The 21,580-nt window shown below is 38.4% G+C and overlaps 2 protein-coding genes across 14 annotated transcripts in view; one reads left to right on the top strand and one right to left on the bottom strand.

The window, feature by feature from the left end:
• Positions 1-7,135, bottom strand: part of LOC127681621 (zinc finger protein 260-like) — a 39,212-nt gene extending 32,077 nt beyond the window's left edge. The window contains exons 1-2 of the mRNA XM_052178096.1: positions 6,840-7,135; positions 5,147-5,189 (exon numbers count right to left, since the gene is read on the bottom strand). Coding sequence (XP_052034056.1) covers positions 5,147-5,189; positions 6,840-6,927 — 131 coding nt within the window. The 5' untranslated portion in view covers positions 6,928-7,135. The remainder of the gene's footprint in view (positions 1-5,146; positions 5,190-6,839) is intronic.
• Positions 1-21,580, top strand: part of LOC127681612 (zinc finger protein 420-like) — a 662,660-nt gene that overhangs the window by 625,053 nt on the left and 16,027 nt on the right. For 8 of the 13 annotated variants that reach the window (XM_052178068.1, XM_052178066.1, XM_052178072.1 and 5 more), the window contains one exon: positions 8,938-8,980. The exons of 3 other annotated variants lie outside the window; for them this stretch is intronic. In XM_052178068.1, coding sequence (XP_052034028.1) covers positions 8,946-8,980 — 35 coding nt within the window. In that variant the 5' untranslated portion in view covers positions 8,938-8,945. Of the gene's footprint in view, positions 1-7,265; positions 7,359-8,937; positions 8,981-21,580 lie in introns of those variants that run through there. 2 more of the 13 variants (XM_052178067.1, XM_052178074.1) reach the window with 2 other exon arrangements.

Raw genomic sequence — 21,580 nt, 5'->3', positions numbered from 1 at the left:
AGTTTTCTCATCCCAGAAGAAAATGAAGATCATAGAAAATAAGCCCTTTAGAAAACATATAGATAACAGAATTATTGAATGTTTTGAAAGAAAATGGGATTTTTCAAAAACGTTGGACAGCACACTGACCTGTGGACTGTTGACCAGAGAAGAATTCATTCTTCTGTGTTGTTATGCTGGTTAAGCTTACAAACTGCTAAAAAGGGCTCTGTATGCTTATGGGGGTAAGGAGTCATTAATCACTCTCCCTAGATAGCAGATGCTTGTGCTGTTATACCAACCTCTTTGACAATAGTGTACAAGTGACAAGTAGGAAACAGAAACTTTACTGATTTGAAATGAGGTCAGCCTACAACAGAAATTCAGATATGGAACTTGAAGCTGGTCAAAATCACTCTAAAGATTACAGTCCCAAGCCAGGCGAGGTGGTGCACACCTGTGATCCCAGCACTTGGGAGGCAGAGGCAGGCAGATTTCTGAGTTCGAGGCCAGCCTGGTCTACAGAGTGAGTTCCAGGACAGCCAGGACAACACAGAGAAACCCTGTCTCAATAAAACAAAAAAAAAAACAAAAAAACAAAAAAACAAAAAAAGGAAAAAAGAAAAAAAAAAACAGATTACAGGCCCAAAAGCGAATATATGACTTATATACTGCTATATGTAGAAATAGTGGCTATGCATTTAAATTGTTCTGTTTACACAATAGCACGGTGGTGCTTTCAGCCTAAATCAGAAAATCATGGTTTATAAAGGAAAACTAACAATTCAAATAATGCTGAGTAAAAAGCCAGCAGTGAGGGCCTAGGCAAGGCTCTAAGAAAACAGGAAGTGGAATTATGGAAACATATATTGTCATGCAACATGAACACAGACTATGAACATATGTCAGCATGGATACCCATCCAAAACCTGATGTATGCATCAGAACAGAACATACATGAAACAAGGATATAAGGAAAACATGAATAACAAGGGATGGGACACACTAGGGATTTACATAGCACAGATTAAAATAAATTCTAGGAGCTTTGCAACATCTGCAATAGCAAAGAAACCAGATAATGCAAATATTCTATCAGAATGTTTCCCTGTAAATATTCTAACAATTGTAAAATGAATGAAAAACATAGTATAATCATTGATTCATATGGTAGAAAATTTACTGACAACAGGAATTTCTCTAAAATAGAAATTGGTGATGCAGGGGAAAATATAATGCTCTTATAAATTTGAAATATGTAAAACTTGATGACCTGGGCATTTGTAGACAGCATCAAGTGGGTAGTAAAAATGTGCATAGGAATACATGAATTTTCAGGGAGTAATCAGGACATTTTCCAAAGCATGTCACTTTATGATTCTTGTGTGTAACACACAGGCTGAGTATTGCTGACATTTCTACCAGCAACAGTACAAAAATTTCTGCTCTACTGACAGATGCTGTGCTGATTTAATTTCAACAGTAGTAAACATATAAAATGAATATGTTTCATGTAATGACTTTCTCTATGTTTATAATGTGAAAAGTACATCTTCCATGTCATGGAGACTGAAAAAGAGCAAATACTAAAATGGGAAGAATAACCCATGGGTTTACACACTTCCACCAGGAAATCTATATGAACACTAGGGCTTTGACTTTAAATCTTAGAACTGACATTTCCTCAAATACACACCTGATTCTGAATAGAATGAATAGAAATTCCACACTTTTGAGTCTTCCAGTCAACAATTACTATCACTTGTTTTATCACAATCTACTTTTTAAAGTAGATAAACTTAAATAGAATTGTGTAGTGTTCAAATACTGGGACTCTTGAATACTAGAAGACCATAGCATTCTAGCCTAGCATTCCCTAAGAAAGTCTCTCAGAGAGTGGATTTATGGACTCCCAGGTCTATGTGCCCATTGTCAAATCTAAGTGCTATAACAATGTACATCCCTTTCAGTTTCTTGATTTATTCCTTACCATCACCTAGGCAACATTATATTAGCATACATTAGTACTAAATCTTTATCCATAGATTAAAATTAGGAGAGCATGGAAAAATATTTTTCAACCCCTGAGAGAAATATACTGGCAACTGTAATGTTAAATCCAAAAAGTAGTTACAATTATTGACAGTGTAGAAGGTACATTTGAACATAGTAATACATTAAGGCATGGTTTGATTTTGTGGGGTTTTTGTTGTTGTTGTTGTTGGTTTTTAAAGACAGGGTTTCGCTGTGTAGCCCTGGCTATCCTGGAACTCACTCTGCAGACCAGACTGGCCTCGAACTCAGAAATCTGCCTGCCTCTACCTCCCAAGTGCTGGGATTAAGGGCGTGTGCCACAACAGCACAGGTAAGAGGTTTCTTAAGTAAACAAAAACTACCTAGATAGTAAACAGATGAAAATAAGCACAAACGAATAATGCATACATTTTTTTGAGGTCATAGGAAATAAGACTTGTCTTGTGAAAAATGAATGGATACAAGAAAACTAGGAGATATTCCTCATGTACAACACAGTGAAGCTCTATCCCACACAAGGAACGGAGAACAATGTGAACCATACTTTGCCACTCATAATGTCAGCAAACCTTCTAGATTACAAATCCTAAGGAATACAATCTCACAAAGAAAAATTTCATTGACCAATCATCAAAGGAGTTCACAATGAAATACTTGGTAGAAGAATAGATAAAGCATATATCTACATAAGGAAGAGTATTATTTGTGAATCTTGGTTTTCAGTTCAGTAAGAAATTCTATAGAACTAAACTGACAAAATAATATAGATGGATATTAGAACCTGTTCTGACTTAGGGTGTGGTTCAGCCCCTGGCACACAACTTGAATCACTATGACTGGAATGCAAGCAAGCCCTTGGTATTCACTTTAATCTTAAATGACAAAAGTGCAGTTACTAAGTAAAAAGAGGCACCCCTGTTTGAAAGTGTTATCTAATTGAATAGCAGAAAATGTGAAATGTCACAGAAAGATCTGACAGAACAGAATATGCAAACTCTCCTGAATTGAGAGAGGAAAGGGAAGGTATTTAAGGGAGAGAAAGTCTGAACAGGAAGAAGAGAATAGGAAAGGAACACAGTAGAGTGCATGGGCAGCAGTACAGTGCAGTTGAGAGAGCAGAGCAACATAAGGAGAAGAAAACAGTTTTACTGGGAGAGATTTTATATTGTCAGACTGAAGAGAAGCCATGATAGTCACAGTTAAAGACACAATGAGCAAGAGAAAGAGAACACCCAGAAGGTTTTTTTTTCTTTTCCAGGAGTGAAACGTTTTTAAAAAATAATTTACATATAGGTAAGATAAAAAATCCAAATTTTTGAAACTTTACTAAGATTTTAAAACATTTTTTAACTGAGAAACATACACATTTTACACAGAAATATTGTAATATGGATCAACTCGAACTCGATTTGAAACTATGTGAATCAAACTACAGTTTTAGATGTTAGTAATTCACATTTAAAGAAGTTAGCATCTTGCTGAATTCAGCCTTTGTAAGAAAGAGGCTTAGTGCATATTTTAATGTTACATTGTGGCAGTGTACCAATTATTCACCTTATTAAATAAGAAAATGTTCTTGAAAGTTGATAAATAATAGCTAACCTCCTATGACATATAAAATTGCCAATGGTAACAGTTACATTGTGTAACATAACACTTTCTATAGATTTCTATCCTATCTTAAAATTTTAAAAGCAATCACTGTACTGATTGTATCCACAACAAGTTATCAGAGGAAGATCAAACTTTATTGAAACAGCTTGCATACAAAATATATTGCACTAAAACCAAAAAAAAAAAAAAATCAACATAAAATCCAATCTGTTGTTGCTAATATGTACATAATAGATTTATATTAGTACCTAATAGAATTAGTATATATATGATTAGCACAGTTAATTTAAGGCCAAGCAGAGCATTTCACTGTCTCAGAGAAGAATCAGATTGTAAGAGTCAGCTGGGAGAGGAGTTGAAGCTGGAACAGCAGAGCAGCACCAGCCAGTTAAGAGCTGAGAATGAACAAAAAAGGGAGAGCTTATTCAGCAGGAAATTTCACAGACAGAAAACACTCTAGGTCTAGATAAGATTGTACACAGGCTAGAGTCTTTCAGGCCTAGTCCTAGGTAACTGGACAGAGGCAGTAAGCCTCCCAGACAATAATTACAATTGGAAAATAAAAGTTACTTTACAGTCCTGTGGAAAATCTAACACTGCTCAGTATAAAAGCTTTCTAGAATGTAAGAAGAGAAGAAACAGACCTCAGAATACTAAGGAAAAGAGACTCAACCAAACAGTACAGTAAAGACAAACAGTAATTACTCTCCTCTAATCAGGAATAATTCAACACAGTGCATCAGAGAGAACATAACTGAAGGACTAAATACCATTTAGACTAGACAGAATATGTGATTCAGAAAGCAAATCCCATTGCTAGAGAAAACAACTCAGCTTGGATCATAATAAATAAATCAATAAATATCCTGGATGGAGTCTATGGTGGTAGCATTCACAGTGGCAAAAACTGCTATGCGAACTGGGGCAGGAGGCAGAGTTATTAAAGGCCATGCCCAGATTTGTATCTTGTGTGCTACAATCATAATATGTCAGGTAAGGCATGGCCACTAGTATCCTGGTGGCAAGATGCTCTGTGGGTAACAGAAGATTTTATTGTTCTAGATGAGCTCAGCTAGCTCCTCAGGGGGAAAAAATACAGATTAAACTGATAATCTGCTAAAATCCAATAAGGAAAGTCACAGGCCCTAGGAGGGAAAACACTACTGATACTTGCTTCATCTATAAAGGGCCCTAGTCACATCCATTGCCTGATCCTGATTTCAGTCTGGCTAAAAGAAACTTTGTTTTCAATGGGCAGCTGCTAATTCACAGCCTCAAAATTAACCAAATATTGACATCAACTGACTGCTGACTGCACTGCCTGCCATGGGAAATACTCATCACATCTAATAATATTTTCAGTGAAATTTTCCAGCATCATAGATGAAATAGAATCTGGCAAAACCAAATTCATGTCCTTTTTCTACTGACAGGTGAGCCCCACCCGACCCTTAGTTCAATCCTTCTAACACACCTGGATCCCTGAGACTCCTTGGCCTTTTCCATTCAGGGCTCTTACCTTTGATTTATAGTTATGCAGTTTTGTTGGAGCATATAGAGACCTGAAAATGGGAAAATATTGATCAGAAAGAACCTGGAATGTTTCATGAGACAAAGATGAAAGATTCCAACACTAGGAAAAAGGATATACATGAAGGAAAGAGAAAGTATCATGAAAATGTCTCTTTTTATCTGAACATTTCAGATTACCCTAGAGATGTGAGAGTCAGTCACATAACTAACACAAATCCAGAGTCTTTTTCCCAGCAACTAAGAAGAGGAGCAAGGAAGAATCTAAAAACATATTGTGACACACTGAATCCAGATGGCTGAACTTTTTCAACAAGAGGTCCGTAAAAAAAAGCCCTGAGTGCAGGGTCTAAGCATTCCCACAACTGCATGAAGTCTACATTGCAGAACTCAACAACCCATAAATGTGCAAGGGAAGAGTGCTTTTCATGAACCAAGGAGACATTTTTCTTAAGTAAGTGAGCAATCATAATTATTTCAAAGGTGAGGTCTAATTTTGTCTTAATCTATACTTAGTTTTATATCTATAAAAACATCTTGGCCTGATACTATCCTCTCACAGGATGCAGTGATGCTTGGAAGGATTCAAAGAAATACAGGAGGAAAGGCTAACTGGAGAGTCTATTAACATCTCAATGCAGACTTTGTTCACTGAGCATTGTCTTGGTTCCTGGTTCCTCTTTTGCCCAGCCCCTCCACCCACCTTGCTTATCCTCAATAACCCTCCCCCTCCAGGACCTGGTTCAGTCTGTACCCAACCATATATACTCAGACTGCTTCTCCCTCAGACTAACAAGCCAAAAAGTATCCTCTAAACACCTCCAGCCACCCCACCCCCCAAGTATTTTCTTGCAATGCTGCAGGTTGCATGTCTTTGGAAAGTAATAAATCCTCATAGGAAACCCGATGGCCTATAAAACCACCTGTAGCATGTGACCAAAGTCCTTATCTTGGTCAGGATGTAAAATTTATAAAGCTTGCGTACATGGTGGAACTAGTTTTTCTCTGGCAACACTCAGGGTTAACAGACCAACAGCTTTCTTCTCCTTAGCAGTACCTGGCAGCAATCCTGTCTTCGTTTTTCATTCAAAGCTAAGGTGTAACATTAATAACTAAGCCTATGAAGACACATATCTGAATGCTGTGTTCACCTCAAAGACTGCATATACCTCAGCGTTAAATTAATGGAGAGTATAATTTTGCTTGGTTAATGTTAATATTTATTCCCAAATGATGGTGTTTTTATAAGGAAAGTTTGTAATTAAACCTATTCTGCACTGGTCCCCCATATGAAAAGTATCTACAAAGCTCTCTTGGGATACTTAGTCAGTTCCCTGGAGAAAGGTATTGAAATGGTAAAGGGATGAACAGGGGGGTTGAGAAAGCATGAATGCATTTAAATTCAAGGAGCTTTATTAAGGTTTTTTGGAAAAGAAACCCTCCTAGTACACAAACTTAGGATATGTCCAAGGATCCATGAGGCTATTTCAGAAAAAAAAATATTCTGGCAACCATAAAATAAACGAAAACTTCACCATAAACCCCAGTTCACAGGATCTCAAACTTCCTGATAATGGTAAGATACCCACAACACAATTGTGGGAGTGGCGGCAGAAAATGCACCCCTGCTCCACACCCCTGCTCCGCTCCTGCCCCTTTCCCAGCCCAACAGCTCCTCTGACCTGGCAGGGGACAGGACGAGCTGCTGAATGTCCTAGGAGGCGAGCACAGCAACTGCAGCTTAAGGAAGTTTTCAGGTTCCGCAAACATGAGGCACACGTCTCCAGCAATGACTTCCGGACCGCGCCGCAGCCGAGAAACCCAGAGAATTCTGGAAGGGCGGGACTTCCTGTCACTTCCGCCTTCTTCCTCAGAGCCCCTCCTTCTGGACCCGCCTATTATTCATCAGCTTCCTGTAATTCTACACCCTCCTTCTCGGCCTTTCAATTATTTACATTCTCAATTTTTTACAGCATTTTTTATTGTTTTGGGGTCCAGAAGGAGTGGCTCTGAGGAAGGAGGCGGAAGTGACAGGAAGTCCCGCCCTTCCAGAATTCTCTGGGTTTCTCGGCTGCGGCGCGGTCCAGAAGTCATTGCTGGAGACGAGTGCCTCGTATTTGCTGAACCTGAAAACTTCCTTAAGCTGCAGTTGCTGTGCTGGCCTCCTAGGACATTCAGCAGCTCGTCCTGTCCCCTGCCAGGTCAGAGGAGCTGTTGGGCTGGGAAAGGGGCAGGAGCGGAGCAGGGGTGTGGAGCAGGGGTGCATTTTCTGCCGCCACTCTCATAATTGTGTTGTGGGTATCTTACCATTATCAGGAAGTTTGAGATCCTGTGAACTGGGGTTTATGGTGAAGTTTTCGTTTATTTTATGGTTGCCAGAATATTTTTTTCTGAAATAGCCTCTTAGATCCTTGGACACATCCACAGTTTGTATACTAGGAGGGTTTCTTTTCCAAAAAACCTTATTAAAGCTCCTCGAATTCAAATTCATTCATGCTTTCTCAACTCCCCTGTTCGTCCGTTTACCATTTCAATAACTTTCTCCAGGGAACTGACTAGGTATCTCAAGAGAGCTTTGTAGATAGTTTTCATATGGAGGAACAGTGCAGATTGGGTTGAATTACAATCTTTCCATTAATTTAACGCTGAGGTATATGCAGATTGATGTAAACACAGCAATCACAAATGTGTCGTCATAGGCTTAGTTATTAATGTTACACTTTAGCTTTGAATGAAAACGAAGACAGGATTGCTGCCAGTTACTGCTAAGGAGAAGAAAGTTGTTGGTTCTGTTAACCCTGAGTGTTGCCAGAGAAAAACCAGTTCCACCGTGCGGACAAGCTTTATAACTTTTACTTCCTGACCAAGACAAGGATTTTGGTCACATGCTACAGGTGGTTTTATAGGCCATCGGGTTTCCTATGAGGATTTATTACTTTGCAAAGACAAGCGACCTGCAGCATTGCAAGAAGATACTTTTTTAGGGGGGCTGGAGGTGCTTAGAGGATAATTCTTGGCTTTTTAGTCTGATGGAGAAGCAGTCAGAGTATCTGGTTGGGTACAGACTGAACCAGGTCCTGGAGGGGGAGGGTTATTGTGGATAAGCAAGGAGGGTGGAGGGGCTGGGCAAAAGTGGAACCAGGAGCCCAGACAATGCTGAGTCAACAAAGTCTGCATTGAGATGTTAAGAGGCTCTCCAGTTAGCCATTCCTCCTAAATTTCTTTGAATCCTTCCAAGGATTACAGAGCATCCTGTGAGAGGATAGTATCAGGACAAGATGTTTTTATAGAGATACAACTAAGTATAGATTAAGACAAAATTAGACCTCACCTTTGAAATAATTATGATTGCTCACTTACTTAAGAAAAATGTCTCCTTGGTTCATGAAAAGCACTCTGCCCATGCACATTTATGGGTTGTTGAGTTCTGCAATGTAGACTTCCTGCAGGTGTGGGAATGCTTAGACCCTGCACTCAGGACTTTCTTTACAAACCTCTTGTTGGAGAAGTTCAAGCATCTGCATTCAGTGTGTCACAATATGTTTTTACATTCTTCCTTGCTCCTCTTCTGAGTTGCTGGGAAAAAGACTCTGGACATGTGTTAGTTCTGTGACTGACTCTCACATCTCTAGGGTAATCTGAAATCCTCAGATAAAAAGAGACATTTTCATGATACCTTCTCTTTCCTTCATGTATATCCTTTTTCCTAGTGTTGGAATCTTTCATCTTTGTCTCATGAAACATTCCAGGTTCTTTCTGATCAATATTTTCTCATTTCAGGTCTCTATATGCTCCAACAAAAGTGCATAACTATAAATCAAAGGTAAGAGCCCTGAATGGAAAAGGCCAAGGAGTCTCAAGGATCCAAGTGTGTTAGAAGGATTGAACTAAGGGTCGGGTGGAGCTCACCTGTCAGTAGAAAAAGGACATGAATTTGGTTTTGCCAGATTCTGTATCATCTATGATGCTGGAAAATTTCACTGAAAATATTATTAGATGTGATGAGTATTTCCCATGGTAGGCAGTGCAGTCAGCAGTCAGTTGATCTCAACATTTGATTAATTTTGAGGCTGTGAATTAGCAGCTGCCCATTGAAAACAAAGTTTCTTTTAGCCAGACTGAAATCAGGATCAGGCAATGGGTGTGACAAGGGCTCCTTAGATGAAGCAAGTATCAGTAGTGTTTTCCCTCCTAGAGCCTCTGACTTTCCTTATTGGATTTTAGCAGATTATCAGTTTAATCTGTATTTTTCCCCCTGTGGAGCTAACTGAGCTCATCTAGAACAACAAAATCTTCTGTTACCCACAGAGCATCTTGCCACCAGGATACTAGTGGCCATGCCTTACCTGGCATATTATGATTGTAGCACACAAGATACAAATCTGGGTATGGCCTTTAATAACTCTGCTTCCTGCCCCAGTTCGCATAGCAGTTTTTGCCACTGTGAATGCTACCACCATAGACTCCATCCAGGATATTTATTGATTTATTTATTATGATCCAAGCTGAGTTGTTTTCTCTAGCAATGGGATTTGCTTTCTGAATCACATATTCTGTCTAGTCTAAATGATATTTAGTCCTTCAGTTGTGTTCTCTGATGCACTGTGTTGAATTATTCCTGATTAGAGGAGAGTAATTACTGTTGGTTTTTACTGTACTGTTTGGTTGAGTCTCTTTTCCTTAGTATTCTGAGGTACGTTTCTTCTCTTCTTACATTCTAGAAAGCTTTTATACTGAGCAGTGTTAGATTTTCCACAGGACTGTAAAGTAACTTTTATTTTCCAATTGTAATTATTGTCTGGGAGGCTTACTGCCTCTGTCCAGTTACCTAGGACTAGGCCTGAAAGACTAGCCTGTGTACAATCTTATCTAGACCTAGAGTGTTTTCTGTCTGTGAAATTTCCTGCTGAATAAGCTCTCCCTTTTTTGTTCATTCTCAGCTCTTAACTGGCTGGTGCTGCTCTGCTGTTCCAGCTTCAACTCCTCTCCCAGCTGACTCTTTCAATCTGGTTCTTCCCTGAGACACTGAAATGCTCTGCTTGGTGTTAAATTAATTGTGCTAATCATATATATACTAATTTTATTAGGTACTAATATAAATCTATTATGTACATATTAGCAACAACAGGTTGGATTTTATGTTGATATTTTTTTTGGTTTTAGTGCAATATATTTTGGATGCAAGCTGTTTCAATAAAGTTTGATCTTCCTCTGATAACTTGTTGTGGATACAATCAGTACAGTGATTGCTTTTAAATTTTTAAGATAGGATAGAAATCTATAGAAAGTGTTATGTTACACAATGTAACTGTTACCATTGGGAATTTTACATGTCATAGGAGGTTAGCTATTATTTATCAACTTTCAAGAACATTTTATTTAATAAGGTGAACTATCAATAATCGGTACACTGTTACAATGTAACATTAAAATATGCACTAAGCCTCTTTCTTACAAAGGCTGAATTCAGCAAGGTGCTAAATTGCTTAAATGTGAATTACTAACATCTAAAACTGTAGTTTGATTCACATATTTTCAAATCGAGTTGGAGTTGATCCATATTATAATATTTCTGTGTAAAATGTGTATGTTTTTCAGTTCAAAATGTTTTAAAATCCTATTAAAGGTTCAAAAATTTGCATATTGTTCATTTTATCTAGATGTAAATTCTTGTAAAAAACAGTTTCACTCATGAAAAAGCAAAAAAGAAGGTATTTTGGGTGTTCTCTTTCTCTTTCTCATCGCATCTTTAACTGTGGCTACCATGTTTTCTCTTCAGTCTGACAATATAAAATCTCTCCCAGTAAAACTGTTTTCTTCTCCTTATGTTGCTCTGCTCTCTCTACTGCACTGCACTGCTGCCCATGCACTCTACTGTGTTCCTTTACTATTCTCTTCTTCCTGTACTGACTTTCTCTCCCTTAAATAGCTTCCCTTTCCTCTCTCAATTCAGGAGAGTTGCACGTATCTTGTTCTGTCAGATCTTTCTGTGACATTTCACATTTTCTGCTATTCAATTAGATAACACTTTCAAATGTGGGTGCCTCTTTTTACTTAGTAACTGCACTTTTGTTGTTTAAGATTAATGGGAATATCAGGGCTTGCTTGCATTCCAACCATAGTGATTCAAGTTGTTTGCCAGGGGCTGAACCACACCCTAAGTCAGAACAGGTTCAAATATCCATCTATATTATTTTGTCAGTTTAGTTCTATAGAATTTCTTCTTAATGAACTGAAAACCAAGATTCACAAATAATAATCTTCCTTATGTAGATATATGTTTTATGTATTCTTACTTCTACCAAGTATTTCATTGTGTACTCCTTTGATGATTGGTCAATGAAATTTTTCGTTGTGTGATTGTATTCCTCAGGATTTGTAATCTAGAATGTTTGCTGCATTGTGAGTTGCAAAGTGTCATTCACATTGGTCTCCGTTCCTTGTGTGGGATAGAACTTCACTATGTTGTACATGAGGAATATTTCCAAGTTTTCTTGTATCCATTCATTCTTCACAAGCTAAGTCATATTTCCTGTGACCTCATGAAAAATGTATGCCTTATTCTTTTCTGCATATTTTCATCAGTTTACTACTATCTAGGTAGTTTTTTTTTTTTTTTTTTTTTTTTTTTTTACTTAAGAAACATGTCTTAGCCAGTCTGTGGTGGCGCACCCCTTTAATCCCAGCACTTGGGAGTCAGAAGCAGGCGGATTGCTGAGTTCAAGGCCAGCCTGGTCTACAGAGTGAGTTGCAGGACAGTCAGGGCTACACAGAGAAACCCTGTCATTAAAAACCAAAATAGATAGATAGATAGATAGATAGATAGATAGATAGATAGATAGATAAATAAATAAATAAATAAATAAAACAAACATGTCTTAATATATTACTGTGTTCAAATGTGCCTTATACACTGTCAATAGTAGTAGCTACTTTTTGGATTTAACATTGCAGTTGCCAGTAATTTTCTCTCAGGGCTTGAAAAATATTTTTCCATGCTCTCCTGATTTTAATCTGTGGATAAAGATTTCGTACTAGTGTATGCTAATATAATGTTGCCTAGTTGATAGTAAGGAATAGATCAAGAAACTGAAAATGGATGTTCACTGTTGCAGTACTTAGATGTGACAATGGACAGATAGACCTGGGAGTCCATGAATCGAATCTCTGAGAGACTTTCCTACGGAATGCTAGGCTAGAATGCTATGGTCTTCTAGTATTCAAGAGTCCCAGTATATGAACACTAAAGAATTCTATTTAAGTTTATCTACTTTAAAAAGTAGATTGTGATAAAACAAGTGATAGTAATTGCTGACTGGAAGACTCAAAAGTGTGGAATTTCTGTTCATTCTATTCAGAATCAGGTGTGTATTTGAGGAAATGTCAGTTCTAAGATTTAAAGTCGAAGCCCTAGTGTTCATATAGATTTCCTGGTAGAAGTGTATAAACCCATGGGTTATTCTTCCCATTCTAGTATTTGCTCTTTTTCAGTCTCCATGACGTGGAAGATGTACTTTTCACATTATACACATAGAGAAAGTCATTACATGAAACATATTCATTTTATATGTTTACTACTGTTGAAATTAAGTCAGCACAGCATCTGTCACTAGAGCAGAAATTTTTGTACTGTTGCTGGTAGAAATGCCAGCAATACTCAGCCTGTGTGTTACACAGAAGAATCTTAAAGTGACATGCTTTGAAAAATGTTCTGATTACTCCCTGAAAATTCATGTATTCCTATGCACATTTTTACTACCCACTTGATGCTGTCTACAAATGCCCAGGTCATCAAGTTTTACATATTTCAAATTTATAAGAGCATTATATTTTCCCCTGCATCACCAATTTCTATTTTAGAGAAATTCCTGTTGTCAGTAAATTTTCTACCATATGAATCAGTGATTATACTATTTTTTCATGCATATTACAATTTTTAGAATATTTACAGAGAAAGGTTCTGATAGAATATTTGCATTATCTGGTTTGTTTGCTATTGCAGATGTTGCAAAGATCCTAGAATTTATTTTAATCTGTGCTATGTAAATCCCTAGTGTGTCCCATCCCTTGTCATTCATAGTTTCATTACATCCTTGTTTCATGTATGTTCTGATGCAGGTTTTGGATGGGTCTCCATGCTGTCATATGTTGATAAGTCGGTGTTCATGTTACATGACAAGATGTGTTTCCATAACTCCACTTCCTCCTTTATTAGAGCCTTGCCTATGACCCCACTGCTGGGTTTTTACTCAGTATTATCTGAATTGTCAGTTTTCCTTTACAAACCATATTTTTCTGACTTAGGCTGAAAGAACCACCATGCTATTGTGTAGACAGAACAATTGAAATGCATATCCAGTATTTCTACCTATAACAGTATATATGATATATATTCACTTTGGGGCCTGTAATCTTTTTAGTGATTTTGACCATCTTCAAGTGCCATATCTGTATTTCTGTTGTAGCTGACCTCATTTCAAATCAGTAAAGTTTCTGTTACCTACTTGTCACTACTACAGTGGTAGACATTCATTGTCAAACAGGTTGGTATAACAGTATAAGTGTCTGCTATCTAGGGAAAGTCATTAATGACTCCTTACCCCCATAAGTCTGCAGAGCCCTTTTTAGCAGTCTGTAGGCTACACCAGCATATTCCAGATCCTTTTAGACACTGACCAGTCACCTGTCTTCTCAGAATATTCTTTAGGAATGTATAAAATCAAATGATATTTTCTTGTATTTTTCTGTACCTTTTAAAGTATTATCAGATTGGATTATGCTCTTGGGATACTTGTAGCTCTTGAGGTGAAGATTTGTGTTTCTTGTAATTTCAGAATTACAAGAAACACAATTCTTATTTGAACATTGAAAATATTCTAAGTCTTACTTGCTCTTTGTACCACTGCTGTACTGTGGTAAAATAGTGTGGAGACTTTGCACATCCTTGTCAGTCTTCTGAATAGAATAGAATGATGACAGCTGTGTTTAGTTTGTGTAATGATAGGTTTTGTATGTTGGCTATATCTTCATTATACTCAGTGATTTTCCTTCTCTTCCACAAAATTCTCTGTGCAAGATTATTGTGGTATTTGTAAAAGAAATGTGTGAACTCATTGCTGCATCTATTTAGTCCTCAGACAGTGTTAGGAGAAATACTAAAAGCCTGGGTTTCCACACCTGCTTATTGCCTGACCTAGTGTTATGACATAGAAAGTTGTCTTGTTTACTTGTTCCTAGGATATCTTTATTTTCCTTGTTAATTCTCATTAATTGTATATGACTTTCCACAGCACTCCCTCATCTGCTATTTTCCAGTTTCAATATAAAATCATGAGGCAAGGGCATCGAAAGTTACTACCCATATACCTTTTAAATGCCAAGAGATACTTGTCAGGAGAGAATAAGGTCAATGTAATTTGCTTTGTGTAGCAATAGTATCTTGATGTTCAGAGTGATTCTTATGTTTTTATACATGCACAAACAGATGTTGTGTGTGTGTGTGTGTGTGTGTGTGTGTGTGCATATCTTAGCTTTACTTTGTTTTGGACATAAGTTGTGAGTATCGTAATTTAGAGGAACTACTCTCTTTTTTTTATTGGTGTGTTTTTAACACAGCAGTTTGTTAAATCACTGTGAGAATTTCCCCAACAAAACTCTGATCTGAATGGTCAGAACCCAGATGCAGTGACCTACATCCTGTTCTGTTCTGGAATGGCAGCAAGCTTGTGGGGAACCTGTGTACACAGCTGTAGTTGTGTGGAAGTCAGCCTGCAGAAGAGTTGGCTGAGTGGTACCTTATGCGCGGAGGGTGTTACCTACCTGATTAGATGCATTTAGGAAAACAACTAAACAAGCAATAAAGGAAGCAAGCAAGGAAAAACAATCAATCAATCCATCAAACAAACAAACCCAGATGAGAGGTAATGGGAAGCTAATTCATTAAAAGAGTCCTAAGCAGGTAGGTTCAGAAGAAACATGTAACAGGAATCTGCAGTATATTGGGTGCATCCAGAAGGAGTTTTCCCAAGGAACCAGGCAATAGTGACAGGAAATTCCATCAGTCTGTGTGTCTTGCCTGTCCTCATTGTCAAGAAGTCCTGGGGGAAACTAGACTCGAGATACTCTAAAACTTCTTTAAGCCACAGTTGCTGTATGGGCATTCTGGGTGCTCACCAGTCATAAGTCTGTCCTGGAACCTGTCAGGTCAGAGAATTGGCAGGGGTAAAGCAGGTGTGAGGATCAGGTGTGCATTTTCTTCACCCACTCTCACTATTCTTTGGAGAATATCTTACAATTGTCAGGAAGTTTGAGAACCTATTGAGGTGTGAGAAACCTAAGAGGAAGCCCATAGATGTAATTATAGAAAAAAAAATCAATTTGAGATATATCCAGCCAGCTACTGCTACGGTGTCTTTTGCACTTAATGGCCCTACTACATTATTTCCTGAGTATCCTGGTCAACCGCTTAGCTTGCTGCATCAGGGAAAGTTTGCATACTGAGCTAGAATATACCATGGTGTGAAATGCATCAGTCGGTTCTGGTGATCTTTGTGGTTTCGATATCTGAGCATAACAATGTAATTGTAATGTTTCATTGTAATGTTTCTACTAATTTTATGGTTTCCAGAACATTCCTCTAAAATAACCTTGTACATCATATGCAGTATCTGTAATTTGTACATGGAGATTCTCTTTGGTAAAGTCTTAACAGAGCTCTTCAAATTAAATTCATCCATTCTTTCTTAACTCTTGTGTTCCACCATTTGCCATTTTGAGAGAGTAGCCTTTTGCCAGGAGAGTGAATTCATATGCATCCCCAGAGATCTTTGTAGATAATAATCATGTGAAGATCCAGTGAAAATGTAATTAAATCAGAAAATGTACATTGTAAAGCCCCATCATATTGTCTGTAAATATTAGTATTTACTGTGTAAAGTTGTACTCCCCATTAATTTAACACTGAGGTCTGTGCATTCTTTGATGTAAATACAACATTTAGAAATGTGTCTTCATGGGCTTAGATATTAATGTTACACCTTAGGACTGAATGAAACAGGAAGGCAGGACTGCAGTAAGGTATGGCTGAGAAGAAGATATATTGTAGGTTCCACTAGCCCTGTGTGTTGCCAGAGAAATGCCAATTCCAGCATGTGGGCAAGCTTTATTTAATATTACATCCTGACTAAAAGATTGGGGTTTGGGCACATGCTACAGGGAGTTTGATAGACAATCATACAGTCCACTGTAGTTTCCCAAGACTCTTTATTGTTTTCCTTTGATTTGCACATGGCAGCATTCCTGGAAGGAACCTGGTTCTTGGGCAGGTGATACTTATAAGTTAATTTGGGGCTTTACAGTCTAAGGGAGAAAACAGCCAGAGGTATCTGGCTGGATCTAGATATAACCAGCTCATGAGAGGAGGGGAAGGGTATGGAGAAAGAGAAGAGAGGTTAGAGGCCTGGGCAAGGAGGAACCAGGAGCCAAGAAAGCATCCAGCCAACAATATCCACAGTGATCTGTTAGCAGGCACTCCAGTTAGCCATTTGTTCTGAGTTTCTTTGAGACCTCACAAGGTCCTGACCAGCCCTTGTTTCAGAGAGATATTGTTGGAGTTCAGGTGTCTTGATTCTGTAGGTCAGAATAGATTTCCTTCATTCTTCCTTGTTCCGCTTCAGAGTTCCTGAGAAAAGGACTCTGAATGGGTGTGAACTGTGTGAAGGAGTCTAACATTTGTTAAAGTGAAATCTTCATAGAAAAAGAGACATTTTCTGTGGTATCTTCCCTTTTCGTCATTTATACCCTTTTACCAGGTGTTGGCATCTTTGATTTTGATTTATGAAAAGTCCCAGGTTCTTTGTGACCACTGTTTCCCCAAATTCAGGTCTCCCTCTCCTCACCCTAATCTGCTCACCCTTTAATCTAAGGTTACAGCTCTGGATGGTAAAGTCCAAGGAGACTGTAACAGATGATTCAGTTGTGATAGGGTGGGTCCTAACGTGATTATATCAAGATAAAGAGAGTAAGAATATGTTCTATAGGGGTGTGATGAGGTATGGGGAAAGGGGGTGCCTTGTAGGGCCCATTCCAAGGCATCCCTTTCCCCTGAGGGACCAGGCACATGATGGTATTGTAAGGAATAGTTTATTCAGGGCATGGGGAAAGGCAGGGCATTAAGAGGGTAATAGAGGCAGAGAAAGGCAGAGATAGGGAGAGAGTAGAGAAATAGAGGCTAGCCATGAAAATGTGGAGGAGGGGGGAAGGGATTGGGGAAGGGAAGAGCTCAAGAGGGCAAGAGGGAAGCAAGACATCAAGAGAGTGAGGAGGGGGCAGTCTATTTTATAGTGAGTGAGGCCTACTTGGCTGTTGCCAGGTAACAGTGGGGAGGAGCATACCTGGATGTTGTCAGGTAACTGTGGGTGTGGAGTTCAGACAGAATGCTCACAAGTCTTACCTGTCAGTAGAAAGAGGATAGGAATTTGGTTTAGGAACATTCTATATCAATGATGATTCTAGAAAATTTCATTTTGAATATTATTAAATGTGGTGATATTGATTTCCCATTATAGACAGTGCAGTCACCAGTGAGTTGATTGCAGTATTTTAGTTTTGAATCTCTGAAATAATTGTTGCCCATTGAAAATAATTTCTCTTACCCAGACTGAAATCTGCCTCAGGCTATGGGTGTGACAAGGGTCATTTACACTTGTAGCTAATGTCTGTAGTGGATTCCCTCCCAGGGCCTGTGACCTTCCTTATTGGATTTTAGGAAGATTCCCAGTCTAAACTGAAAGGACTTTCAGCACCAAGATGAAAGGGCTTAAAAGGGGGGAGTGTAGGGGGTTAGGTGAGTGTGGCTAGGCGACTTGGGGGAAGGTGTCCAGGTGGGCCCTTGCCTGGGCACCTCTGCCCCTGAGGGACCACACACACACAGACATGGTATAGAATAGAGTTTATTCAGAGTAGGGGATGGGAGTTAGTGGTAGAGAGAGGTAGAGGGGGGGGGGGAAGAGAGAGAGAAAGAGAGAGAGAGAGAGAGAGAGAGAGAGAGGAAGAGGAGGCCGGCCATGACCACGTGGAGGGGGGAAGAGAGAGGTGAGAGAGTGTGGGAGAGTGGAGAGGAAAGAGAGAGAGGAGGAGCAAGTAGCCCCTCTTATAGTGGGCCAGATCTCTGGGGCGGGGCATACCTGGCTATTGCCAGGTAGGTGTGGGGTGGAGCTTAGACAAAACCCCAACAGACCTTCTCTGTACTCTTTGGTGGTCTATTTTCCTTTGTAATCTGGGGTATCTTTCTTCTGTTCGTACATTCTAGAAAGCTTTTTTTCTGAGCAGTATTAGATTCTCCACAGGGCTGTAAATGTAACTTTCATTCCACTACTGTATTCGTTGTCTTATTGCCTCTCTCTTTCTACCTAGGCCTAGGCCTGGAAGCCTCTGTCCTCTAAACAGTCTTATCTATACCTAGAGTGATTTCAGCCTCTGAAATGTCCTGCTGAATAAGATTCCCCTTTCTTGTCCATTCTCAACTATTAACTGGCTGGTTCCACTCAGCTATTCCAGCTCAAACTCCTCTCCCAGCTGCCTTATTCAATCTGACTTTTCTCTGAGACACTGACTTGCTCTCTTTGGCCTTAACTGAACTGTAGCAATCTTTTTTTTTTTTTTTTTTTAATCTGCTGGGCCTTGTTTTTTTCTTGCTCATTCTGTCTTCTCCTATGTCTACCATGTTCTCTTTTATTGTATTTTTTTCTTTTCATTTTTTTTTTCCTAATAGGGTTTCTCTATGCATCCCTGACTGTCCTGTATCTTACTCTGTAGACCAGGCTGGCCTCGAACACAGAAATCTGCCTGCCTCTGCCTCCTAAGTGGTGGGATTAAACGCAAGCACCATCATTGCCCAGAGCATGTTCTCTTTTCAATCTGAATCTGTAAATCTCTCCCAGTAAACCTGTGTCCTTCTCCCTCTGTTGCTCTACCCTCTCAACTGTACTGTACTGCTGCCCATGCCCTCTACTGTATCCCTTACTATTCTCTTCCTCCTGTGCTGTCTTTCTCTCCCTTCAGTAACTTTCCTTTCCTCTCTCAGCTCCAGAGAATTGTGCATATCTGCAAGATCTGTTCTGTCAGATCTTTCTCTGACATTTCGCATTTCCTGCCATTCAATTAGACCACACTTTCAAACATAGGTGCCTTCTTCTACTCAGTAACTATCATTTTGTTGGTTGGGATTAAAGTGAGTACTAAGGACATGCTTGTGTTCCAACCATAGTGATTCAAGTTGTTTGCCAGGTGCTGAACCACACCCTCAGTTGGAACAGGTTCAAATATCCCTACTTAATATTCAGTCAGTTTAGTTGTGCAGAATTTCTTTTTCCTGAAATGAAAACCAAGATTCACAAATAATTTTCTTCATTGTGTTGATATCTGTTTCATCTATTCTGACTTCTACCAAGGATTTTATTGGGAAGTTCTTTGATGACTGTTCAATGAAATTGTTCTTTGTGAGATTGTATCCTTAGGATTTGTACTGTAGAAGGATTGCTGGCATTGTGAGTGGGAAATTATGGTTCATATTGTTCTCCATTACTTCTGTTGGATAGAGCTTCACTATGTTGTATGTGAGGAATATTTTCTATTTATCTTGTATTCATTCATTCTTCACAAGAAATGTCTTATTTCTTACGACCTATGAAAAATTTATGTCTAATTCTTTTGTGCAGATTTTCATGATTTTATTATCTAAGTAAGTTTTTGACTGAAAAACATATCTTAATGCCATACTACATTCAAATGTACCTTATACACTGTCAATACTAGTCACTACTTTTCTGGATTTAATATTATAGTGCAGTTATTTTCTCTCAGGGCTTGAAAAATATTATTCCATGCTCTCCTTATTTTAATCTATGGATAAATATTTTGTACTACTGTATGCTAATATAGTATCGCCTCTTTTGATGGTAAGGGATAGGACAAGACGACTAGGAATAGATATACATTGTTACAGCACTTAGATGTGACAATAGGGCCATGCATCCTGGAGTACAGGAATCCAATGTCAGAGACTTTCCTAGAGAATGCTAGGCTATAAGCTATGGTCTTCTAGTACTCAAGAGTCCCAGTGTCTGAACATGACACATTGATATTTGAGTTCGTCTACTTTAAAAGGATTGTGATGAACCAAGTGATAGTAAACTTTGACTGGAAGTCTCAAAAGTGTGGAATTGTGTCTATCCAGATTCAGGTGTATATTTGAGGAAATGTCAGTTCCAAGATTTATAGTCTTAGTGTTCATATTGCCTTCATGATGGACATATGTACAACCATGGGTTATTCTTCCCAGTCTAGAAGGAGCTCTTGTTTAGTCTCCATGAAATAGAAGATGTACTTTCCTTGTTATATACATAGAAAAAATAATTTCACAATATACATTCATTTTATGTATTTACTAGTTTTGAGTTTAAAGCTCTACTTCTGTCACTAGAGCAGAAATTCTGGTATATTGCTGGTAGAAATGCCAACAATACTCAGCCTATATGTCACAGGCAAGAATTATAAAGTGACATGTTTTGAAAACAATGTCCTGATTACTCCCTAAAAATTCATGTTCATTCCTATGAACACTTATTATTGCCCACTTGATGCTGTCTACAAATGCCCAAGGCATCACGATTTACATATTGTAAATTTGTGACAGCATTATATTTTTCCCAGCATCTTCAATTTCTGTTTTAAAGAAATTCTTTTTGTCAGTAAATTTTCTATCACATGAATTAAGGATTGTCTTCATGTTTTCCACACAAATTACATTTGTTATAATAGTTACAGAGAAACATTCTGGGACAGTATTTGCATTATCTGGTTTCCTTGCTATTTTAGATACTACAAAGCTCCTAGAATTTACTTTAATCTGTGCTGTCTAAATCCCTAGTTCTTGCATTTTCAGTTGAGTGGCCTTTGGGCAAGAAGTTCCCCAGAGTGCTTACACGATTACCATCTCTTCATTCTCTTTCCTATCCCTTGTCATTCCTCATTATATCCTTATGTTTCATATATGTTCTAAGGCAGGTTTTGGCTGGGTATTCACACTATCATATTATAATTCCATGTTTCATGGTAAATGACAGTAAAGGTTTCCTCCATCTTTTAGATCTTTTCCTGTTCCCCCACTGCTGGCTTTTTACTCAACACTCTCTCAATTGGCAGTTTTCCTTTTACAAACTATGTTTGTCTAACTTAGGCTGAATGCACCAACAAATTAAATGCATGTCCAGTATTTCTACATATAGCAGTATGTCAGTGATAAATTCACTTTTGGGTCTGTGATTTTTAGAGTGAGTTTTGACCAGCTTCCAGTGCCATGTCTGTATTTCCTTTGTAGGCTGACCTCAGTTCAAACCAGTAAAGTTTCTGTTACCTACTTGTC

The sequence above is a fragment of the Apodemus sylvaticus genome, chromosome 3 (genome assembly GCF_947179515.1).
Source record: "Apodemus sylvaticus chromosome 3, mApoSyl1.1, whole genome shotgun sequence".
NCBI classification, from domain to species: Eukaryota; Metazoa; Chordata; class Mammalia; order Rodentia; family Muridae; genus Apodemus; species Apodemus sylvaticus.
The sequence above is the reverse complement of the archived record's forward strand: the minus strand, read 5'-3'. Positions and strand labels throughout refer to the sequence as shown.